Below are 26,721 nucleotides of genomic sequence, written 5' to 3' on the forward strand. Positions count from 1 at the left end.
GTATTTGAAACGATCGAGCGAAATATCGAAGAGGAAATGGTCCGGTTGCCATTTTCAACCGGGCTCGGGGAACCTTTGGGATTTGGTCTGTGGACGAGGTAAAAGAAGAGTCGTGGCACGTTGCAGGGGAAGGTAAAGAGCAAAGAGAAAAGGAGAAAGCGAGAGAAAAGAAAAGAGGAGAGAAGAGAAGGCGTAGCCATAGAACAACGTCGATTGGCGCCGGTGCACGCTGTTAGGATTGGCTGTGCGAGGAGAGTCGAGGCGGGTCGCGATTCGAAGGCGGGCGTTTCAAAACGACTGGTTCACCCAACGACCCACGGCAAGGTGGACGTGTACCAGCACCAGCACCAGCGCGAACCATTTGAAAGTTCCGGACACAGTGGGGGAAGTTACCTTGCCGTCTCTTCCATCCAGCTATCCGACCGAGGAAACGGCCCCACACACCGGTTCGCGCAGCCGCAGCGTACGCCTCTCGCTTCTTCCAAACGCGAGCAAAGCCGTTCCAGTGCGCGTCGATCTTTTCCTATTTCTTCTCTTTCCCCGTTCGCCTCGTTTTCCATGCGCGTCCGCGTCCATGCTTCCCATTTCGTACCGACTGTCGCCGATTCGTCGTGCTGTTGTCGAGTTGTCGTCATCGCGATATCAGGAAGATTCGCCGGTGACTTTATCCGTGGACCTCAAGGTGCGTGAACGAACGTCAGTCGTAGTCGTGGACGAGCTGTGCGATAGTCAAGTGTTTCTATTTTGTTCGACAACTGTGTTCGAGAAGACCAATCGAGGTGATCGGCCTCAACCAGAACAACCCTGTCGACGCATCAAGGTTGGTAAACTCCGTTACCGCACCGTTTTCTTTTTCTTATCTTCTCCCATTGCTTCGTTATCTCCTTTTATCGTCTACTATCGTCAGAGCTTACTTCTTCGTTTTCTCATCTGCTCGTTTACCCGTTTCCTCGTTTCGCGTTTGTATAGTCGATTTACGCCTTAATGAAATTTATCGCGGACTACAATACCGACGAACGTAAACCGCGGGAAACGCGATAATGAAACTTTACGTTCGCGTTTATTACGACATACCCCGCCCGTTAAAATACCATTCGGTTTTACGGCTCGATAACTCAGCATTCTAACTACCTATCCCTGCGATCCACCAATTACGTATTTCGTACAACAACAGACGTACATTTGTATTTCGATATTTGGTTAATTAATACGACGCGACTCGTTTACGACAAGGATCTTTACTTAAACTTTATCGTACAACATTTATCTACTTACGTAACTCTATGCTCAATGAGATATTGTTTGCTCATTACCCTTGCTAACGCAACGTTCTTGTAACGTTTATCGGTTTGACGTGACGGAAAGGTAAATCATATTCGCGTATATCCAGAGCAAAGAGAAAGGCGGTCTTTTACCGTCGGACTTGGCTCTTCTCGGCCAGACAACGCTTTCCTTCCTAATTGCCTTCATTCACAAACACTCGTTGTCCGTTTGCAGTGTGCTTTCTTGTTCCGAGAACTGGCAATTACAGCCTTAGAGCGATCGTTATCCTACTCCTGTGACAATTTCCGTCTAAGCGTAATAAATTACGGGAGCGCTATACTTTTATACGTAGATCGGACGATAAGCAACAATACAATATAAATACGTGGCATGTAGATGACAATTTGTCAAACAGTCACCGTGTCGAGAATGAATTATCGTGGAGTCTAACCTGAAGAAATCGAACGATAGATAGACCACGAAATAATTATGACACGGAAGAACAATTGTCGCGGCAAATTCCCGCAAACGTTGCGAATAAAATTCCGATACATCGAAGTAAGGATGTAGCTGCGATGCGAGAACCGAAGAACAATTGTGCTGCGGTTTTTTTATGACGTGATTAGCTCGCCCTTCGGTGAGATTATGAGTAATGCGTTCTTTAGCACGTTCTCCGCCAGTGGTTCTCGTTCTACCTCTTTCATCCGGTGCCTCTTTGCCCTCCTACCCGCCTCTTGTCCTTTCGGGAAGCTGATAGAGACCAGCTTTCTCGGCTCGGTCGTCCCATTAGCGTAATGGCTCTTGCCGTATAGTCTTCGCATTTAACCCGCCGAATTCTCGCTCGTCTCTTCTCCACACATAATTTCTTCCCCGCGTTCTGAACGTTTCTTAAAATTTTCCTCCTCTTCCCACTCTGTCTCTTCTACGCTCTCGTACTTGCTTTTACATCCTGCTTTCTTCCTATTCTGGTTAAGTACGCTCTTTCCTCCTCCTCCGCCCCTGTGTTCGGCCATAAATTTCCGCGGTCGAAGCTCCTTCCGGTTTCCATCGACGTCCGTTTACGGACTTTCGAGATCCTTGGCTGGGATAACGAAGAACAAACTTCCTGGTTGACCGTGCAAAAGCGACATTTTCGACGTCTACATTCTCGTGCTTTCGTTTACTTCCCGTTATCGTGCCATTTTTGACAGCAGCTCTTCGCGGAAGCTTCAATTTGCTGGCTCGAGCTGTACGCGAACAGAATCGAAACGAAGAACGACGGTTCAGCTCCTAACAACTTCTATGAGTGACTGTACCTACTGCTTGCCAGTACTAAAGTATAAGTTCCGATAGCGAGGGCAGGTTTTAATAAGAGAAGGATTGAGAGGTTCCCGTACCTGCACTACCACGAACCGGTGGGCTCTTTGGCTGTCGCGGGACGAGCAGATAGCAACAATAAATAACTTGTCGTCCCTGTGCTGGCTAAAAGCATCCTACCGATCCTCGTGCGGTGGCCACCTTCACCGCCGTACTCGCTCCAACCGTCTACGCATATCGCCGCTTGTCTTTCTGCGTTTACCGCGATATCGTTTCGCATCGTGCCTATCCTAGCCGGCACGATAATCGCGGGAACGAGAAACGATATATGCCACCGCTACACTTTCCATTTAACGAAAGATATATTTCTAACGACGAGGAAATCGCGCGAGTCTCGTCAATCGGTTGAACGCCTTTCATTATCGACATTGTCGGCGACGTCGCGAAATCTCGTTGCGCAACGTGGTTCGAGAGAGACCAGACGGAAGTGGAGCAGGAGAGCGTTAAATTTGGTTAATTACCAACGAAGAGCTCGTGAAATCCTTTTGCAAGCACCGCGAAGGTACGAGAGTAATTAAAGAGATTTGCAACGGGCGTTTTTGCAAACCGCAAATAACCATGCAAACCGTGAGAGAGGCTCGGTACGCTCGAGCTTTCTCAACGCACGCACACATCATCGTTCTTACCACCGTACACATGCATCCTACTGTTTTGCACGAGTGGCCGAGGGATCAGCATTTCGAAATCTCGGATAGCGTGAATTTAACGCTCGGCCTGGGCACGGTCGATAACGTATTTGGACGTTGCTGGAAATCGTTTTTTGCTCCTATTGATTACCAGAAAACCCGGGTAATTGGATACTCGTTTGAAATCGTAGTACGATATCCACGGTAAATCGAATTTCCAATGTGATTTTCCGTAGATGTTTCGAGCTGCCGCCGCCTTGATTACGTTACGGAGGAACATTCTTTCTAGCGAAGGAGTTGCTTCGGCTGGTTCGTGACTCAAACGTCAGGGAAAGCTAGGCGGGACCGGGAACGTTGTTTTTCTGCTGTTCGAGCCGATAATTCCCGCTCGCTTATTAATCGAGAAACGGCAATATTCTGAATATACAAATTGCGGTTACGATAAGAGCGTTCAGAAATCAGGCGCATTAATCGGCAAACGATAATAATCGTTATGCCTTATTCGTGGTAATTACCGGTGACGATAATGTAGTACAGCCACGCTTGTAATCACATACTGCCTCGCGGATGTTGCACGAATCCGGCAAACGAACGCGACGCCAATGACAGGCATTAACGAGCGAATTTACGAGCTAGCGGATTATTAAATTTCCAGTGAAAACACATTTTTCGATATGGCGAACGCCGTTTCGAACGAGGCTAAAGAGAAAAACGATGCGTACCGCGACGTCGGGTCTACGAGAGGAAACCGGCAGAGATAAAGCAACTGGAGCGGAATAGAGGAATAGAAGAAAACAGGCGGGGAAAAAGAAATGATTGACCGGGGGTTGTAAAAGGTTTACGGCTTGGTCGACCGCCCTATTATTTAGGAGAGGGTGATTCGTTCGGTTGCCATTCAGTTGCGACCACTTTTGTTCGGTTTTCAGTATTCTGGCGTAACTCTGGCGTTCTCTTTCTCTCTCTTCGTCTTGGCGTCGGGGCGAAACGCGCGCATCGAACTTAACTACAGGCTATCGATAACTGCCATTTACCAGACTGCGTCACTTCCGGTTCCCGAAGCGACCACTACCGTTTACGAGTTTACAATCGGATGGGTAACCGCGTTCCGGGCCCTTGTTCGTCGAAAAAGCGCGTCAGTGGCGGAGTCGAACGTGCCATCGCACAGCATCTTCGTTCAAAACCGATTTCTTTTTCCGCTGGCCGTTTTCTTTACGACATTTACATCGTTCGGTTACACCATTATACGCCATCATACTTTCTTAACGGTACGCGGGTTGTCGTTCGCTGAGATAGTATAAAGAGGGGAAACTCAATGAGGCGATAATGAGTTTCTCTCCTTCGCTTAAAATAGAAAAACGGAAATCTCCGTTTTAAAGTTGATTCGACATTATTGTTGATCGGTAATTCGATTATCGCGACGATTAGATACGCGTTGAATGACTTGTCCTGAGTCTCCGTGTTGAAACTCGTTGTCTAACGATTTCATTTGCCTTGTTAGGCGTGCAGTAGCTCGGCATAAAAACCAAGACCGTTCTATTTTATATTACTTCGGCTATTAAATAACCGGTTTATTAACAAGCTATAACAATTTTATCGTGCTCACCATCTAAATTCTAAACAGGCTCCACTGTCATTTGCACATCATTGCATACGCGTTTTCCACTCTTCGAGAAGTTCTGTAGAGACGCCTTCGTCGAGATATTCATCAACTGGTCCGTCGTCTTTACCTCCACTTCCTGCGAACAGTGCCATCCATATACATGTTTGTCGCTTTCAGGAAAGAAATAAGACGCGAGGTGACAAATTCGAGGAATATAATAGGCTGTCATAGCGAATACTAATTTGTACGGATTCGAACGATGTTTGAAAAAGTACGTGGGTATATATTTAGTATACAGTACATATATAGTATACGAATGTCCAAAAGGATAATGGCTTTACGTTCACCTTACGATACCTCATCGTGTTATTTATCGTTTTTACTTCCTTTCAATACTGTTTATAGCAGATACAGTATAGCTACAGGCAATATTTGCTGATTCGTATTAAGGAACACACACGTACGGTTCTTTTCTTGATACTATGCTAACGAGAGGATGCTTGGATGACCGACATAGCCGTTCCTTTCGTCCAACAATTATACGCTTAATCCGCGTACGCTCGGCCTGGTTTTAATAAGTTTATGCTCTAATTAACGTAGTATTGCTCGTTCGCGAAACTTGACGAGTATTTTACGCATTGCGCTAACAGCGGATAATAATCGGATGGAAAAACAGCGAGAGTAAATAATTCACGCCACTATAAAGCTGTTCTCCATGCTCGAACGATCACAGGGTTTTTCTCCCTTGCGCGTACTCACCGTCGACCGCAACAATTATTGTTACCACGTTTGTATCTCGACCAAAGCGTCGATAGCGTTAACAGGAACTCATTATCGCGTGCATCTTCGTAAATCCCTCGGTACCTCCTCCTCGATTACAGTAGATTGACCCCGGACAGCGGCAGCCAACCGAACCAAATCAACAAATAAACTACGGACAGATACGGCTGCTTCGTTTTTTACTCCTCGGGTCCGTGTCGAAACATCCAATCAACGCCGTGAACCATTATCGACGATCAAACAGACAATCGAGTTATACAAGCCGTTTCAAGAAGCTGAGATCAAACGCGACGAGTAATATGGTACTCGCCGAAACGTGCGCAAAGTCTCGAGCAAATGGTAGGTTTAATCAGCAGATTCGACGACAGAGGAAATTTTCATCGATTATGCATCGTTTATCCTCTGTCTGTTACGTGTGCTCAACGTAATCGCCGCCTATTTTTTCATATAATCACGCATTCGTTGAGAGATCTTCGATTCTAATGAGGTAAATTCATTCATTGAAGCACGCTCTTTAATAAAATATGCCTACTTTGATGAAAGGCACGTGCAGCAGACTTTAAACAGACTATATACATATAGACAAAGTGTGTGTATATGTATGCGTATATATTACCTATACACGTAACTCTGTAGCAAACGATATTTATACTTATCACATAGTACTTGTTACATATTTATTCGGGCTTTTTTATTTACAACGAACAAGATATGTTACACGTTCCTCGAGTTTGACCCCAACGTTTTGAGAGACATCACAGTCTATATAAATAACGTGAATTAAAATACGTAGAATCCTGACACATCAACTAATCGAGTTTATTAGTTCAGGTAGCAAAAAAAAAATTCCGCTGACACAAATTCTCCCTCCTCTCGGTTCGTCTCTAGCGCTAAATCGAAAGCCGCTTAATCGCGTGCAAATTTATTCAGAGCAGCGAGTATTTTGTTTGCCGATAAATTGGCCGATTTCCTGCAAAAGGTGTACCAAAAAGGTAGGCGGATAGGATTGCGAGCGTGTTTAAGTGCGCGTTTTTTATTGCACCGTCTGTACGTTCGTTTGTATTAAAACGAAGTGATGCGTCGAAGAAAAAAAAATAACGGAAGAAAAATACCAGCCCCGATAACGTGGTGAGATGTAATATTACAAAGGAGAGACGGAAAATACAGAGTGGCGATACAGGTAGACGCGATTATTAGATGCTAAGCGGAGTGTTGAAAGTCAGAGGATGATTCGGCTTGGTTCGGCTTGCAGTGTCCGGCAAAGAGTGCACGATGCAGGTTCCGTTTCGTTAACCGTCCATCCCGTCCACCTGCGGAAAAACTGGCGAGGATATGCGGGCGCTATCTTCGTTTGCAGACAAATATACATAAATGTATAAGTGTACGTCGGTAAGCGTTACGCCAACTTGATGGAATACTCGATTAAACCGCGTGCCTCTTTACCCCTATTCTAGTCGATTAATAATCTAGCGTGGCTGAAAAATGCTCGCTTTCAGCTGGCAACCGCTGCCGGTGCGTATTATAAGTTATTAAATGAATTATCGTCAGCAACGTGTCACCCGTGGCGATTGTGCTATTCAAACGATATTATTAAAATACCGGCAATATCGTTAGACGATAACCATAATCCGTGTTCGTTACGACACGTTTGTCTTTTATCGATTACTTTGCATAACTTCCCGCGAACGACGGCTCGTCTAGCTACGTACGAGGCTGACGTTGATCGCGTCGTAAGAGGATACATCGGTTTAATGTCGTCCGGCGACGATCGTACTCGCGATGAACGCGTATGGCGGGCGAGAGCGGGATGAGAAGAGAGAAAAATAGGAAAACCATGGCCGTTTCGCGACAAATTGCTTTATGGCATCGGTCGACTCAGTCGCGACACTATACATTTCCATGTCGTAAAACCGTGTTATTTAAGGCTTCGATTAATTTTAGCCGGTGGAACGGGTTCGCGCGATTCTATCGGCCGGGTGCCTCGGCGTCGGTTGAAATCGGCTGGAATGCGTCTGAATTGGCGTCTGCTTGCCAATCTAGAAACGCGTCGTGGCTAACTTTTAATTACGTCGAACGCATCGAGCGTTATATCTATCTGGAGTTGCACTCGGTGTAGTACCTTGGCAATATAACGCAGATATCGAAGGCATTAAGCGAATTTAGATAAGTCGGTGGTGAACGGTATAGACGAGGCGAGAGGGGAAGCAAGGGTGAAACGGTGGTTGGGTGATGGCGAGGCAGCGATGCGAAATCGCTAAACGAAATCACGAAACTTGGTCGTAAGAAGATGCGAAATGGTAGAGACAGCTGATATACATGGGATAGGCAGGGCAGAGGCTTGGACCAGGGGTTGTCATTAACTGGGAGCTCACTCGAGAGATAACCACTACCTGCCACCATACCTGCGCTCATTTTCCTCGCTATCCCCCTCTCGTTGTCCGCTCGCAACTTGCTTCGGCTCATTACAAAAAGCACGTGAGTTCGCTGCTGGCTATTTATTTCCGAATGGTGCATATCACTTTTCGTAATGGGCCCCGCGAAATTAAAAGTATGCCCTCGGGCACCGAATCGTGCACGCATACCGTTGCATATCATACGGATGCAGCCCACGAGGCCGATACGCGCGCCCTTTCCTCTCTTTTTTTCTTCTGCATCCCGCGTCCCCCTTTTCCTCCATCGTTTCGCGTATATCCCGTCACTCCTTCAACACGTAATCGTTCTCGGTAATTCAATTTCGATCCTGCGTACTCGCGAATATTAATGCAACTATCGTTTTCTTTCTTCAACGTTAATCCCAAGTAAGTTTTTGCTGGCGCTAAATTTAATTAACCAGCGAAAGTGTATCGATCAGTTTTCGAGGATCCGTCGCGCTCGTTTCATTAATTGTAAAGTCAGTGTCAGTCAGATCGGACAGGGGAAGGTCAGGGTTCATCGCACACCTTTCTTCACGGGCAGCTGCGTTCCTTCCATTAACAAACATCCGTGTTCCAAGATGTTCGACTCCTTTTCTGTTCTTTAGCTTCGTTGCTGGCTAGCTCGTGGAATGCAGCCATGCATGTGAACGAAGCCTGCGCGTAGGACGATGACAAGCAGAGGAAATGAAATTTTGTGGCTAATTGAGTTTAAACGTGGTAGTCTAGCCTTTCCGTAATCGTACAGGTGTTTTCCTCTAGCTAATGCGACCTCGGAACACGCCCCTTTGGAAAAACCACGGCGAGTCCAGATGGGATAAAATTAATACCGTCCGTTCCGTTCGGTCGTATTTTATCCGGCGGGGCGAAACGACACCTCGAACTCAAAGAAATTGTTTTCCAACGACTCGTTTCCATACTAGTTACGGTTGCTGCTGCAAAAACAGCTGACTCGTTCAGTCGTTTTGCACGACATCGCTATTTGCAATTTGCAACGTTCTTTGGTAACGTATGCTAATTTTATTATCTCAGCAACACTGTATTCAATATAGAATGCGCGCATGCAAATTGAAAGCTGTAAAAACGGTGTCGCGGTCTGTGCCTCGCGGGAAGCGAGCGAGATTATCATTTCTAATGTTGAATATGTAAATGCATAAATCGTTCGATGAATCGATGAAAACAAGGTGTTACGAGTAACCGAGGCCTAGAGCCAGTTCACACGTGCCAGTTTCCTGCATACGATAAACATATTGATTTACGGACGTTGCACAGAAGGGCAGCACTTTGACCAAAGGTACGCATAATTCGCAATTATCGAATTGGGGAACGCGCACGAGAAGTACGTTCTCTTCTCTCTCTCTCTCTCTTTCTCTCTTTTTCTCTCTCGCTATCTATCTATCTATCTATCTATCTATCTATCTGTATATCTACCAATCTATCTTGCTCTTTCTCCATGATAATAACTGCGCGTAATTACAACGCGATGAAACGAGATATCGTTTCTATTTACGAGCCAAAGCAGCTTTCTTATCACTTCCGCGTGCATACTCGCCCCGCAGGAAGTCGATCGAACCATCGACCAAAAGGTATCAAATGTCTACGCGTATATCTGTCGAGATTTTTCTCTTTCCTGGAAAAAGAATACGAACACGGCAGGTCGACCATCGAAAAGTAGAAAAATATATCAGCGCGTCTCACTTGCAATTTCCGATTTCTTGGAACAAGGTATACATGTCCGGATGTGAAACGGAGTGGGTAACCGGATTAAAGGTATCGCTAGTTTTGTCGAGCATGTGACCGTACGAGCGGACGTCTTCATCAGGGAACTACCAATCAGGATGTGTGCTCGTGGACAAAAAGTGGACGGTCCATCTGAAGAAAGAAGCAAATAGAAGGCAAAGGATACAGAAGAAGAGAGAGAGAGAGAGAGAGAGAGAGATAAAGCTAGAGGAGAGAAGAATGAAAGGAAATATACGAGGGACAGAAGTCGTGAGGGACGTGGCTGAAAAGCTTTTAATGGCACCAACGGGCAATGAGAAGACGATCGAGCGGGTAGCTCGAGTCGAGGGAACAATTACCGCAAAACGACGCCGTGGTCGATCTTACGGCTCGTCCAAGTGGAAATCGGAGCGTACGAAAGGCGGGCAAAAAGCGCGAGGTAGGCAGCGTGTCATCGCCGATGGCGCGCGCCTCCCTCTTTAATTCATGAACCGAACGGCAGCTACGAGAACAGAAGATCGGAAGGCAACCGATGATCGGCAACCCGATAATCTTCCAGACTTTCTTGCCTGCCTAGCCGCGGCGTACAGTTGACAGTTGGGGAATCCGCGCGCGGCTTCGATCCTATAAGGTTCCGACACGGACGAAGAAACTTTAGTCGATTCCTCGAAGGTTGCCATGTTTAGGTCGAACACCTGTGCGGACTTTTATGGACGTCTTCCCACTCGGGGAACGACAGTCCCGATCGGAAAAAGAAATCGGTGCTCGAGTGTCGCCAGAAATGATGCATTAAGTGCTTCCGTCGCTCGAGCATCGCGCAAAAACGGCTCGACGCCGATCCGAATCGAGTGCGGCTATTTACGAGTCGAGAGGAAACATTTCAAAATCGTGCACAATTTCTTCGAATAACGTGCGAACGAACGAACGAGCACCATGACTCAACGTAATATAATAACACGCCGGGACGGCTTTGGGCACCGACGACGACGGTGTGCACCGATGCGTTCAACGACAGAATGGAAGAATAATGTCGGGGACAAAGCACTATTTGCTAGTGTGAAACGGTGATAAGTTGTAAAAGTGTGCTTCGTGCGCGACTACGTTGCGAAAGATAGTAGAAAGAGATAGTCTCGTAAGGTGAGTAATTCGAAAAATGGCCGTATTATTATTGTTACTTTTGTCGCGCTTATTATTGCTATTATTGTTATTATTATCGTTGCTACTATTATTATTATCGAGAGCGGAGTCCGCGACCCTAATTCGACCAGACTACGTTAAAAACCAATTGCGAAAATTGCAATTTCACCTTGTGCCTGTTTTTTCGTCCGGATAAAAGACAAAAGCGTGGTGAGAGGCGAGCAACGAGCAACGAATGAGCAACGAGGAGGTTGACGATGTTTGAAAAAAAAAAAAAAATGAGGCGGAAAAGAAGGAGCAAGAGAGGAAGGATTCGTGGCACGTTTCGATGACCGCTAGAAAACACAACCTTTCGACTTCGAGGCCCATCTCTCTACTCGTTATATAGCCGGTCGTTCCGTCTCGAGCGGTTGGAGAATTCGTTGACCACCCATCGGGTGGTGGTTTCTGTTGTCGCGAACCGAACGTTCCCCTGGGACCGAGAGGATTGACTCGTCGCGCGCGGATTCTTTGGTAAAAAAAAAAGGCGCAGAAGAAGAGGCGGGACGAGGACGGCGGCTTTATGTTAAACGGATTAGACAGCGGAATGCGTTGTCTCGATGAATTGCTCCCATATGCCCGCTAAACGATCGCATTCTCAGAAGTCATCGTGGAATGTCAAGATACGGAGAATCGTGCATCGCGACCGGAATAAACTTCTTCTACTCTAATTGCTCGCGTGACTATGTTCGATGAACGTTGCCAATCGACGTTTGCATTAACGGAGGAAACTACCTACATAGTATAATGCGGCCAGCTTGTTTTTACACGGGTGCAAAACTCTTCTGACAAACGGACGCTCGAGTTCAACGCGTTACTTATCAAGCCGATCACTTAATTACACCATTTCTATATGTTCGCTGGTTTTTACGTTGCGCGCAACCGACGATACTTTCTAAATCTCCAAATTAGAAGGGAAAATTCAAATTTGAATCTGGTCTCGGGACATACCGACTAATTAGAGCTTTTCGACGGGCACCAATGAAGAATGCGTCGCTACGAATGGGCACGTGGCTCCACAGCGTGCGCCAATCTCAGATAACATCTAAAAAAAGGTTCTCGATCCTAATTCGAAGTGTGGACACCATGAGACCTTATTTGTATTTCGTACCTACGGCGACATTCCACGTCACAGATAACATCCGATGATCCTACGAGGTGGGGCGAAAACGACGCGACACCGCAGGACGCGGCACCCATAACCGTCTTCCTCCTCGGGGACCTCCGTCGTAGAAACTGGCGTGTTTCGATGATCCAATTCCTTCCTCGTATTTTCCTCTCTCTCTCTCTCTCTCTCTTTCTCTTGTACGCGTTCGTATTTAGAAAATGCTGGATAACCCGCAGCTGGAGAAACTAGCAGGGACGAGGAAACGGGAGGAAGAGGGGAAAAATCGAGAAACTCGCCGCGGTCTATCGTTCTGCGTTCGATGGCAATCGGTCGTTTGTCCCGTCGACGAAGAAAATTACACTGTGCCGAAAATCCGGCAAATTCGAAGTACACCCGGGGATCGTTGAATTCCTGTGTAGCGGTGGCCGGCTACGAAAAAAGATTCGAAGCGACGTTTTGACCGCCACTGTCGAAGGACGTGCACATATCTGTAGTCGAGAGTGGTCCTGAGGACTCGGATTAATCGGGGACAAGGCAAGCACATTACCGTGGCTCCAGATAGCAGTAGGATAGCGCCACGAAAACCACCGTGAAACTCCGAGAACCCGACACCCGGGTTCGTTGAAAGCCCGTGGTAGAGCGGCCTGTCGACGAGAGAAAGACACCGGCAGGCCGAAATGGAGAGAGAGAGGCTAAATTGGTCCCTGGGCCTCCACCGAATCTGTGACGGGTTAATCCTCCCGGGTTCCACGAAGCAGGAGAGAAGAAGTTGCCCGCGGGAGAAGATTAAAGAAAAGGAACTGCGGCAGAGAGATGGAATTGGAATCGGAAACTTCTGTTGTTGGGAGAATTTTTGCTACGTCCGGCCGATTTCTACGGATCACGATCAACCACCGCGAGCACGGACCACCAGAGTTTTCTGCCTAAAAATATTTTTCCGATAAACGATTCGTCGAGAACGCTCGTTCAGGAATTTTACATCGTAATTATCTAGAAACGATTCGCACGGCAATTCTAAGATCGTATCTAATTGTCGCGCGTGTGTACCAGAGACACGCGTGTACGACAGAGATCGCGCTCGACCTGCGTATACTACGGCTATAGAGGATATCCTGCGTCGTGTACACTTAACGACGATTCACGGCTACCCTGACTAATTATTCCGCTGTCGCGGGACCTCGCGTAGAATGCAAGGGTCATGCAGGTTGTCGCCTCGATGCGCTCGGCAGGCTTTCGGAACGCGATTAAAAGGACGCATGTCGCCGCAAACGATGACAACTACCACCACTACCATTCTCTGACTGTAGCCACGACGATCCTTATCGAGCGGTACACACACAATTGTGGTACTCGCCTGTTTCCTGTATCTACCGGAGCATCTTGGGACTTGCACACAATAGCTTTGGTGGTTAGTAACGATCGAAGTTTGTTGCCATCTCCGTGGATCGTTTCCACGATGCTGATGGATTACGATCTCATCGTGTTTGCGACGGATAAGAGTTGATTTCAACGTGTGTGTTACAAGCGTCTATTCGCTAAAGCATTATGTTTACGATTACAATTACCATGCAATCCTTGAACGTTGTTTCAAAGGACGAAAAGACCTGAGAATTTTTTGCAGAGTAGAAAGATGCGATCGAGTGGAAAATGGAGACTGTAAGAGATTGGAATAACTATCGAAAACGAAACGGATTAACGATCGTAGATGATATTGAAAATGCGACGATATCGCTTTACAAAGGAAGAGGTAACGCGAACGACTAGGGAACTGACTCGGCGCGATGTAAAGGGAACGGCGCTAAGAATGTCAAGGTGCTGCGGTGACTCGAAAATTGCTTGCGCGAGTGTGTGGTCTGTGCACTAATGCGCTTTAATTGTGACCCTCTGCAACGCGCGGCAACTCCTTCTTTTCCACCGGTTTACTACCGCGCAACACACTCGAACAGGGAAAGGCTGAGCGTAAACGTAGCACGGCGCGGCGCGGCGTACGTGTACAAGATGCACGCAACAACGCGATACCTGGCTTGCGCGATTGTGACATCGGGTTAAGATAGGTGCAGTTACGGAAATTGAATAATAATTGCAGACCTCGGTCACCCTTCTCCCTTCCTTCGAACGCCGCTTCCATAGCGCGGCAACGGTTCAAGGGAAGAAAAAAGAAAAAGTCTAATAACCCTGCTCGCCTCGCTAGTCGCTAGGCCACGCTCCTCTGGCCTATCTGTCGATCTCCTTAATTAGAATTCCGTTGGAAAGGCTAAAACAATGGTACGCCAAGTGCCGGTAGTCCGCGAGAAGATGGTCTATACTCTCAGACCTTGCAGCGTCATCCGATGTTCGTGACTAGTGGATTCCTCTCGTCCTATGTCTATTTACTTTTTCACCTTGGCGATCCGAAATTTTCGAGTTTCGATGTTTAATCGAGTCGCCCGTGACTCGCCAGAAATAATAGTTAGAGAGGGAAACAGGGATAAATTAGAAGATCGAAGAACGGTGGTACGTGGTACATTGTCTTGTACGATATATGGCTAGATCCCGAGGCTATGATCGATAGCTAGATAAAGTATCGCGGAGGTAGAGTAATCGGCCCTTAACCGTCGTACATAAATCAAACGACTTCATTCACGGCGAAAAGAAACAACGTTTCGTACGATGTATGCGACATAACGATGCGTAAGTGGATTTGGAAAACCGGTAGAAAACCTGATTACCGCTTTCTCGTTCCCTCCTCGGTTTCTACGGGCAATAGCGCGCGCGCGCAACCGCTGGCCGCGTTTAATGAAGTGGCCTCTGTAGTTGCTCGATAATTTATGAGCTCGTATTAATTACGGAAATATCGGGTACGAAAGTGGATTGATTTTACCGGACGGTCGAAAAGTATCATAATATTGGTAAATGGAAACGAAGGAACGAGCGAACGACCTGACTGCAAACACGTTGTAGCCTGTCGAAGGTTGTTGGCGTTATAAAGTTTTCAATTTCTTTTTCGCGGCCGCGCTATTCATGCGAGAAGAGATTCCAGTTAATGGCCAAGATCGGTCTGCGGAGAGGCGGCATCGAACTTACAAGGTGAAATTTGCCAGGCCGCTTCCAAAAAGCTGCCTCATTTCTTGATTACACCGTCGGTATACGGTTCAACAATTATGCAAAACAGCCGTCCTTTTATTCGCGCCCCGGTGCATCGTCCCGCAACGCTGTTATTATTCTCTCGAGAGAACAAAAAAACGTTGCGACGAATAATGCACTTCCGCCACAAAACTATACCTAATAATTCCTGCTGCATTCAACGTGGTAACAAACGAGAATGACATTACCGAATAACAGCATTATCTTTTTAAACGTTCGCCTTTACCGTCACGTTAATTAACGTGTATCGTGGATGGCCGCGTACTTGCGAACACACAGCTAGTCCTATAAGTTAAGCGCCTGTATCATAAACTGCTATAATTCCGCGGATGTCAAAAAACTGGACGACAACGACGATGACGGTCTTCCGCCGTAGAAAATGTCCTCGTGGTCGTCGTTGTGGATATTCGTAGCTGGCAAGCGAACACGGTCGGTGATTCTTTTTCCGTTGCGTAATACACGACGCAAGCTAATGCGATTAAAAAGGCATTACGATTACGTTCAATTATTAACAATTAGAAGAACGGCAAAAAACATAATTACCCGCCATTAATCAACAAGCCTGCGCCCGCTTCTTCGCAACCGTTTATACCTATCTCCGTTTCGCACGCGCGTCTTCTTTTCTTTCTTGCTTGCGTTACCTATCGTCCCACCATATCCACTACCACCACCTATCCGCCAACGATTACCTTAATTCACAAATACCGCGAAATGTTTACTCTGTGGAAAATAACTCTGAAAGAATAGCGAACAAGGCCGAAGATAATACGAAAAGATAAACGCGATAACTTAATTTCATGACTAAAACATGCCTATTGACTAACATGATTCAGCCGATCGACCGTTCAACGCGATTGGTGTCGTCCTAAATTTTACGATTCCAAATTCTTTAATTTTCCAATTTAGAAATTGCTCCAGTTTTTCAATTTAGGAAGGTCTCCGAGCTTCTTAAATTTCCAAGTTCTTCGAGTTTCGCGTTTGAAACGTTCCACTCGAATCTACATTGCGAACGTAAGAAGGAGACTCCGTGATAATTATTCATCAGATTCTGTTACACGTCAGCTACGATCGGTTAAGTAATACGCGATCATGGTTACAAGTAGTCGGTGCTTGTGTTTGAAATTTATCGTCGGTACCGCGAGTAATTATCGGTTTCTATAAAACTTTTTCAACGCCTCGCATGCGCGCAATTTTCCACGCATGAAGACCGTGATACGCCAACTGGGGAAGCGCAGCAACGCTGCAATTTAGTAATTAATGGTGACATTGCGGATAATTAACTGCCGTAAATAATTGTAATTGTACTTAAGTTCTATCCGTTGGTCGCGACTATGCTGGCGAGGGAAAAAGAAAAAGAAAAAAAGCGACGAATGCACCGTTGCGTGTTCTTTACTGGCAAACCTAGCCCATCTTCATCGCGGTCGTCATCGCCGTTGTCGACGGTACCCGAGTCCGGTCTCGCTTTGTTCAAGCAAGGATGAGCTTGTTCTTGGAACTGCTACGAGGACGAGAGACTAATGCACGTAACGACAAATACGACACATATACGTACGTATTATATGGCAAATACGATTAAGGGAAATACTTTGAAAGGTATTCGATAAACGGTAGGGAAAAATGGAGCCGATTGTTATGCTGGGAGGATTCCAGCGTAATTCGCATCGTACGATCTATGAAAGTTCATTGAACCGATCGTAATAAGAAACGAGAGGCGCTATCGGCAATTTATGACAAGCCAACTACGCGTTCCCGTAGCTGTGTATTTAGATGTAGATTAGGATGCGTGCAATTATGTTAGTGCGCTAGTAAATTGCACATCGGTGGCCAGCGTGATTTATCGTGCGTACCACGCACCTTTCAGGATCGGCTTAATGATCGTTTGCAGATCATTATCAGCAATCGACGTAAAGAAAGTTACGTTCGTCGAATCGGCCAGGACTCGCGATTCTCGATTATCCGAACACCGATAGGCTCCGAGAGGTTCGCGAACGCGCTTTTACCATGCGTCGATTCTATGACGTCTCGTCTTTACGACATACCATCGCGTCTCACTCGAATTTTTTGCTCGGTTCAAAGATCACCTTGCCTCTCGTTAAGCATTAATATATTACACGCAATTTGTAACAAAACGAGTACGCCGAGTGGCGGAGCGTGGATCGAACAAAAATATCGCTCACAGCCATTACACGTGTCCGATTATCGTCTACGAGAATCATTAACATCCTCCTTTCGGCTCGAAATACGAGCGGAACGGTACGGTTTAACAGGCAGTACGCGGCCGGCAAAACGGATAAACCAGCACGTACTGCTGGGCTTCGCTTTTATTCGCCAGTTCGGGACATAGACTTCCTCCCTCTCTCTCTCTCTCTCTCTCTCTCTCTCGCGAGCAAGAGGTTCCTTTGATATCCGAATGATCGATGATCATCCAATTTTCCTGACGTCGACAAATTATTTCAACGCTATCTCTCTATCGTTAATTGATTTTACGGACTTCAATCGTTAATCCAGCTTACTCCACGTCTAATGGAGTAATTTGCAAATTATAGTCGTGCCGTCTCGAGATTTTCATCAGAGTCGGGAAGAACGAAACGCACGATCAACGTTACAACACACCGCGTTCCAGGAATTAACCAACGCGCCACGTAATTATCGTTGGATTTACCTCAAACGAGCAGAGTTAGAGGTAGCGCGCGGCTAATTTTTTAATCGTTTCGCGTATATAATGTAAGTCTGGTAACGATCACGCGTACCTACAATTTGATGGAAGGTTGAGTCGGAATAAATCGCGTGTGCCCGCAAATTGAATCGTTCGCTCGAGTCGTAAAACGAGATCGCGTTTTATTACAACTAGAAACACTAAAAATATGTTACGCGATTCTTGCCCAGATAAATAAAATGGTATCGTTCTCGCGGTAGAGTTAATTACTGGAAAGCAATTGTCTACCGACTTATTACGCATCTAACAACGAATGCATACAACTTCGTGCGTTCATCGTTTAATCGCTGGAAATGCTTTATTACCCAGCAAGAGCAACGGTTACGAACATCGTTTCCTTTATTACGGCAGAAAATTGCGCTCTTTTCTATCGAATACTTTCGTACGACGTCTTATCAAACGAGAAAAAACGTAGTCGTTCTTACGTAAGATCAAACTCCTGGTCTTCTTTCAACGATCTGCGAGAAATCAAACCGATTTATAACGTTAAAACCGAATAGCGAATCGTGATAATTCACGGTTACTGAGAGACGATATTACAAAAGAATCGTCGATGTTTCGGTTGTTCGTTACGCGATCGGATTAATGATGTAACGAAGTTCGAGAACATCCAACTGTGAAATTCGATCCATTAACGATCTAATTAAACGTTATTGCATGTTGAGAATAAACTTACGATAATTATGGTATAACCGCTGGCATCCTCGATCGTTTCCCTGTTCGAATTCGAATGGCGTATATCGTCGCAGATGTTCCATGGGAAACTCTCGCCAGTTCGACACCCATTGGACGCGAATAAGAGAAATAAGAAAAATTCGTTGTTACCAACTTAATTACTCCTTACGATCCAGTGTAAGATAATTCTCGTAGTGTGCAACGTTAGGTAGGTAGATAATACAGAGGTAACACGCGCGTGTGTGTATATATATATGTATATATATGTGTATATATGTGTGTATATAAATATATATATATATATATATATAGAAGCGGTTATAACAGGGACTCGGCTCACTCGTCCCTCTTTTCTTTGCCTCGTCTCGCCTCGCCACGCCTCGCATCGACACGGCTTGAGCGTTCGCCTCGCCTCATCTCCCCTTTTACATCTTTTAATACTTCTGCGCGAACCTCTTCATTGTTGCAATTACTATCGGCCAGTCGATGTATTATACGGGCTAATTAATTCAGCTGGAAAGCTTAAAACGCATGTGCGGGCGTAACCTGCATCCGGAAGGTAAATATCAGCGGTTATCGGGAGCGCTATCGCGTGAGCAGCCAGCGGCTACAAAGGATTGCCGATAATTCGTAATTGCTTGTTATTATCGTGCCGAGAAATCGAACACGTTCAACCGTCGCCGGTTCTTGTCACAGGATGCATTGATGCGTCTATTAGCGAGAATTTGCAAGTATGATTCGATGCAAAAACATCTCCTTCGATGTAACGCGTCCCGGTACGCCGACGTCTCGATTCCCTGATTCGTACGCATCAACGCACTCTTCGGAATAACGATGATTTTCTGCGCTGTAAATAGCTCTATCGTTTCATTCATGCCGCTCGCTCGTCGCGAATTTTTCATCCGTACGGCCCCTTATTTACGTAGTTGATCTGTTACGCTTTTTGCAAAGTTGGATTCGCGCGAGGAACAGTCGCATCGCGCGATACATACTATCGTGCGAAGAGACGCAGGTTTTTACGCGGATGTAAGGGATCGCGATAGAAAATCGTGGAAAATTCTCGAGAAGTTGGTAACTGAAGATCATCGTTCCAATGTGCTGTACGCCTATTATAACGCATCCGCGAGAAATATACGCGGCCTCAATGAGTCGGCTAATTAGTTTATTACGCCGCGCTAATTTGTATGCCCATAAATCGCGATCGTATATACACAGAACACGTAATGTACCAAATGAATGTGTATACATGTATAGAAGTTGACTGTTTCAAACACGTGCAAGGCTCTTAGTAGAGTGTAAATATGACAGAAATGACGAACAGAAAATACAAATATGACTAGCAAGATTTTCAAGCCGCTCTCCGGGAAATCATTCTATCCGAACCATCTAATCGAGCGTGACGCATCTAATCGGCTATTTGCTATACGCTGTAACTACTCGCAATTGACCGAGTGGATACGAATTAACATTGCAAATTTTTTAATACGAACGATGAATTAATAACGAGACAATTAGAAAAAGGCACCAAACGAATCGATCGTCGATCCAGCGAACTTTTCCTTCTTCGAGTACCGGTTATTCCGGTTTCTCTTTTAATTCGAAAATCAAAATTAGACCGGAAAACTGATAAAAATGTGGAAAAGAAACGAGTCTCTGGACGAAGACTCTGCCGGGTTCGTTGGGGAAGCTGAACGCGAGGGCTTCTCTCTCGAGTCGGGGGAATCTCGAGTTTGCGCGCCGGCCACGAACAGTCGCTTCCTCCCTCCGTGAAATTACAGTGTTTACGCGAATTAGATTTCGGTTTCGGTAATTTTCAGTTAATAACGAAGCGAACTGGCCAACGAACGAACGAGCATTAAGTGCGGCTTCGAGCCCATTAATGCTATTATAATGTAAAAGGCTACCTACGCGTTCCTCTCTTACTCTCCTTCTCTATCTGCGAGCAGCCACAACACGAACCTGTATGTACGATGCTACGCGCATTCGATGTTTATGGCGAAAGCTAATAAAAATGAAAAGGAAACTTTGCCAGCCTTAGATCTCGCTTATCGTTCGCATTACGTTCAGGCTACCTGCATTATAAACTCATTTCCGATAAATCGGCCCAAATAAAAACAGCTGCTAAAGCCTGCACAAACCGCTTTGGTCTATCCTTTTTTTCCTTCTCTTTCCTCTGGCTGGCCGCGTGCCGTGCCTTGCTCTTGCTTCCACGACTTTGATTTCGAGCTATCGTATCGAATGGCCAAAAATCAAATTCTCTTTCGACTTTTTAAATTCTACATCGATTCCCGTTTACAGTGTACACCTGATAATAACAACGATCCGTGAGTTTCCGACTATCTGTTGGAGCGACGAGATTTCAATAATATCGAATCAAGTGGCAAACGAACTTGACGAAATTTATTAAGCACCGAAAACCGGTCCGAGCAGTAAAATACCATTGCAAATTACGAATGAGAATTATCAGTAGCAGCTTGTAAGCACGCGGTAGGATCCTTCGGCTGCTATGTCCATGTATCGATCGCGCGTGAAAATGATTCTGGTCGTTACAAGCAAATCGAACGCTGTTACATGATCACTCACAGCATCGAACGTGCCGAAGTGTGGGCTTGTAGGGATCATTAATGCAGCAAGGTCGGTGAAAGGAACGATAGCTCTGTCCTTCTTCGTATCCCTCTGTCTCGGTGTCTCCGTCTCTGCGTGTCCGCGTGGTCGTACATATAATCCGATTCAAAAACAACTGACCGATCTCGAGTGGAGAACGATCATCGTTTAACTAATATCGGCGACACCTTGATAACCGTATCTTCTAATTACGCGATTCTTTTTAATTTCACGCGTCTGCTCTTGTCGATGGTCGCGAGCGCCGCCTGTCCGCTCGGTTTGCCGACGCACTTTTGAAATAACCTATATCGTGCGTCATATATGTGATTCTAGTTCTATGAAGGTACAGTGGCTGACATTGATGCTAGGTGAATGGTTGGAGCACTCGCAATTTCCATTAGGGATTTCTCCACCTTTTAACGGTGCCTTCTATCGAAATCAACGACGGTAAAAAACGCGATTCGAACTAAAGAAATTGCAGCGGCTCGCAAGAAGCTCGTCTGCGACGGAAGCTAAACCAACAGGATTTCCCTATCCAGTCGGAGAATCCAGTTTAAAATACTGATAACTCGACACGAACGTGTACATGTTGCCCGTTAAATTCAATTGCAACGGTCGCAATTCATTGGAAAATAACTTTCACTGACTTTGCATGTGAAGATGGAGCGGGTCTCTGATAATCAAGTGACAGGGTGATCCACGAATAAAGACAACTTTCTGATCGCAGATCATTCGATACGAGGAGGAGGAGGAGGAGGAGGAGGCGGCGGCGGCGAGCACGCTGTCCCGCAGACAAGTCCTGCGAGCAGCACGAGTAGCTCGAGCCAGCTGACTCAGGTGAGCCTACAACAGGTGAGCCAACAAGCTCACCAACAACAATCGGTACCGCCACCTACTACGACGACACCTCAATCTACTCAGATGGGAATCTCTACGGAAGAGGTGAGGACCGAGGAAGAGAGCAACCACCCTAGAGCAGCGCCGACCAGCCCTGAAAGTGAAACCGAGGTCGACGACTTTGCACCGAAAAGGAAACAACGCAGATATAGGACTACCTTCACCAGCTTCCAATTGGAGGAACTCGAGAAAGCTTTCTCGAGAACTCATTATCCCGACGTGTTCACCAGGTAAGTCCAGTAAAACCGATACACGCAATGCTGTTCTTCCAAAGTAGCGTTGCCAGCGAAAATGCGGAAGCGCTATCGTCTAATATCTACGAGCTCGAAAATATGGAATCCCCGACGTGTTTCCTATCCAAATTGTCCTTCTTCGGTAAGCGTCCGGGACCGTCTGTTACGGCTGATAAGAAGCTCGTGTCCTTCCTGGAGGTCTAGGCTACTCTAGACGATACAGGAGGTGTCTAATCGCGTTCGCCAGGTTTCCCGTGTAACGGGATCAAGATACGGCAAGAAGTTGCAGCGCCAGCTATTAGCTGCTATCGAGCCGAAATATTTCGTGACCAGCGACTCCCGTGCGCTTTCCACCAACGTTTACGGAATCGTTTCAAGCGAAATTACGATCCTTAGCAACGATTTATCCTTCTATTCGAAAATCTGCTTTTTAATGGATTCCATAGTCGAACGAATTTACGATGTACAGGTAGACCTTGGACGTGGTCGTAAAACAAACCCGGGTGTCTTGCTCGTGACGTATATCTTACGGAATATCGAACGACCTATTGTTAGTAAAATTCTCTGCGTAATTTTTCCGTCATACTTTTTCCTCGAATGATTTATATGCGCAGCGTTCTCGAAACAGCGAGAAGAGTAACTCGAGATATACGATGAAACGCGATACTAGAAAAATCCTAATTCTCACGATGATGCATGATCGACGAGGTTGTTAGCGGAATCCGGGAAAGCTCGCGAGATCTATCGATTCAGGGAAACGGTATATACGCACCCATCGATCATCTACTTTTCCCGTTAGCGTGTATCCTCTTGTAAATTCTATTGCGCCGCGTCAAAACCATGGATTCGCGTTATTAAGTTCCCGGCTGTTGGATCCAGTTGCATAGAGTAACGTGTCGGCAACGGACTGTAGCGCAATCTATCCGAGTAGCTTTTTCTTTCATCTCCTTTTTCTCTGTAGCTTCTTTCATAGCCTGGAACACCCGGTAGGTAACTAATAGCGGTGTAATCGCTCGTAATAGGTCCAGTCCTGCGGCCAGGGTATGGGTTCTCGTAATTAACCAACAGGGGATATGCAGAAGAGCGAGTGTACAGGTATACAGCTAAGGTGTTCCATTGATAGAATAGACGCGCGATTAAAATTCGCTACGAATTCACAGCTCGAAACGGAGAAAGAGTTCGCTGGTTGAGACGTATGCAGACTGCAGACGCGTTGACAAACAGCGTACAACAACGATGCAACGAAATATTTAGCAGTCGTGCAACGAATATTTGGCAGCTGTAACGCATGGATACTTTGAGTAAAAATTTCAACGGCTATCTTATTATGGCCGTGCCGGACAGACGAGTGGACCCGACTGCTTATCGAAAAATTCCAAGTCCAGGCTCGCGTCTCGAGATAAAGCCTAATGTCTGTGGCATCTCGACGACGTGAAACCCGTGTCTGATCCGCTCCTCTCCGACGACGACTCCCGACCACTTTTGCTTTCTTCGGAAAACACCGATGGTAAGGTTAATTTTGCAATTTCCGAGGAGAGCGCGGCGAATAGATGGCGTGGCTCGATAAAGAAATCGATCAATTTTTGTACGTAATTTCGCCTTGCCAGCGTAATCCACAGTTTCGTAATCGTGGATCATTTCCTCTTCGCGTCAAGTCGTGCCATATCTTTTTGCCGTTTTCATATAAATTAATCCCTACCTCGGTCGTACGTTTCTTGCTTCTCCTCTCTCGATACCGTGTTGGAGTATTAATTTCACACTAATTGGATTTTATGGTCGCTTAGGTTTATTGACTAGCTGACCGAGAGGAGGTAAGCCTCGCTCGATCGCGATGCATATTCATTAGCTGCTTTTACGAAGGAGCGTACGCGATTGGTTCTATCGAAAGCTACTCCGATCCCATTGCCGATTGCCTTCTCTCTACGCAATTTTCATCAAAATGGAAAAGCGCTTGGTGAGCGTGCGTGGCTTTAAAATGTCGATCGATCGTCGAACGTCTCGACCGATCGAATTGTCCCGATCAACGAGGTCAAAGAAATCTGTACGATGAAATATCTAGATACGCGAGGATGTTGTAAGCCTTCAAACGCAGCCACTTACTTTTACGAGCTCTTAAGATCTAATTTAGATTAGAATCGTGTGGCTCGAGCTACCGTGCCTCGACTAATCATCCGACGGAACTCTCTTCTCTTGCCGGACAGAATAGCTCGCTATTGGTTTTCATTTTTGTTTCTCCGCCTCCTCCTCTGGCTTCTCTTCGTTGTTTTTATCGCGAATAAACTTCTAGGACGAAAGCGAAGATACAAATGAAAAAGAAAAAGAAGGCCGGGTCGTATATAGAGCTGCAGTTTCACTTATAAAATTTATCGTTGGTTCGAAACGCGGTTTCAAAGGATCCACCTGTTTCAGAAAGGGCAGAACACGGTTCTCGGTAAATCATTCCGAAGAATACCTTTATATCCGTGGGGTGGGTCGGTGGTGAGTTTAATAAGGATGATTGTTTCCAGTGATCCGTGGAACGGAACCAGTTCCACGGATCTCTGGCTACCTTCTCGATCCTGTCCTTCTCTTCGTCCCTGCCCACCTCTCCACCCTTCTCTCCCACCTTTCCTCTATACCCTGTCCCGGCTTGTAACTTCTGTCATTAATCGACCGACGAGTCATGCTCCCGATTAGAAATACCGCCAGCCTCTTCGTTCCGTTATTCGTTTCTTGGCAAATGAGATTAGTGGCCCTGTGATCGCTAATTAGAACGACTCCACGCTCGAAAATCAACGCCGCGGTCGTCCTCTCTAATTTTCGCTGCTTCTCTTATTGTTCGTTTCGTTATGCGAGCGTAATCGACGATCCCGTTGCGCTTAATCCTTTTTTCTGCTTTTTCGCTTTAATCGCAGAACCGAACTTTTTGCGAGAACTTCCTACCCGACCGACCCATCTTCTTTTCCACGATTCGCAGCCGAAGCGTTCGAAAGGAACGGACGTCGGAGGCTTCTAGAGAGACTCGTTCGCGATTCGATCGACGACAGTGTAGCTAATCGGTAATTGGCCCTTCACGGCGTACGCGTGTTAAGCACATATTACGCACGCATTTCGCACGCATTACGCGACCGACTACCGACTTTGTTTTCTCTTTCTCTCTCTTTCTCTCTTTCTCCGTGTCTCTTTCTCTTTCTCTTTCTTCATCTATCTACCTATCTGTCTGTCTATGTCTCTGTTTCCATCCCGTCTCCACCTAACGCGATCAAAGCGGTCAAATCGAGACGAAAACGCAGGTGAATTTCGATGGTTTACCTGCACCGCGAGACTTTAATTTCGGAACATCCCGTTTCCGTTATTACGATTACGGCAAATTAATTTCCGTGCTATGCTTTTCTTAGGAAAGCGACTGCCACGCTACCGTCGAAATAGTCCGTAATGCCGTGTCATTCCATCGGTAATTGCCGTTTCGAACACAACATTCTAGCAGCAGTCGAGACGTATGATTTATACCGAGATTAATGGCAAATTCCAAGGGTTGTTCGTTGACCAACCCGATCGTTAGAGCGGAGATGGATTGCATCGCATTATGCACGGATATTACCTCGTAGCTACCAGCTTTTCTATCGTCTTGCACGACACAGATCTGGCACATTCTGTACCTTCCTTCGCGGCAGCGTAAAATCATCGAGCGCCGCGCCGAACGCATCGCGATGCACGTGTCCTGGCAATTTGAGTACGCTCGAGCCATCGTTTGATTGATATCCGGTTGCCAATGAAAAAAAGACGGACAAAGCAAAGGATGGAGCGAAACGAGGAAGAGGAAGAGACTCACGAGGTTGGAACGACCGATCGCACAATCGCGCAACGTGATTGCATGGCTTGTCGGATGCCTACGCGTCATAAAAGGAACGATAATAATAAACAATAAAGGACAATTTTATCTTAACTTTCGAATTTCCGTGAATCGATTGATCGCCCGATCGCGGACGGCGACAATGTTAAACAATAACGATCAAGGTTGCGTCACAGAAGCGACAATCACGAACTCGCCAGTGCACAGCGGCTAGCTAATTCAACCTCCGAGGTTAATTAGATAATGTAATTGTCCGGCAATTACTCGAATTACTCGCGCGCCAAGCCTCTCTTGACTATATCGCCACACGCCACTCGCGCGATTCCATATCTCTCTCTTCCTTCCTCCCAGTCATGGTTTCATTATCCATCCCTTTCTCGCCTCGCCTTGATCGCGTACGCCACCTATCATTTTCCTCTTCGTTCGAACGGGTATACCAGATCCATAGAGAAACACGTACGAAGCGAACGTACACGATATCGCATCGAATCGTTACAAAATCACACGTGTACTTGAGTGGAGGAAAAAAAATTTGTTTTATACTTCGCGTCAGACATCGTAATTTTGCATTAGTTCTAATCTTTTATCTAGCTTCGCGATAT

General features: G+C 46.2%; 1 protein-coding gene across 2 annotated transcripts in view; it reads left to right on the forward strand.

The window, feature by feature from the left end:
- Positions 1-200: 200 nt before the first annotated feature.
- LOC117236749 (homeobox protein aristaless-like) overlaps positions 201-26,721 on the forward strand; it is a 35,083-nt gene continuing 8,562 nt past the window's right edge. The window contains exons 1-4 of one of the 2 annotated variants that reach the window (XM_033499965.1): positions 201-820; positions 21,491-21,500; positions 21,885-21,994; positions 22,079-22,284. In XM_033499965.1, coding sequence (XP_033355856.1) covers positions 575-820; positions 21,491-21,500; positions 21,885-21,994; positions 22,079-22,284 — 572 coding nt within the window. In that variant the 5' untranslated portion in view covers positions 201-574. Of the gene's footprint in view, positions 821-21,490; positions 21,501-21,884; positions 22,285-26,721 lie in introns of both variants that reach the window. The other variant, XM_033499955.1, reaches the window with a different exon arrangement.

The sequence above is a fragment of the Bombus vosnesenskii genome, unplaced genomic scaffold (genome assembly GCF_011952255.1).
Source record: "Bombus vosnesenskii isolate JDL3184/JDL3185 unplaced genomic scaffold, Bvos_JDL3184-5_v1.1 scf7180000013264, whole genome shotgun sequence".
NCBI lineage: Eukaryota > Metazoa > Arthropoda > Insecta > Hymenoptera > Apidae > Bombus > Bombus vosnesenskii.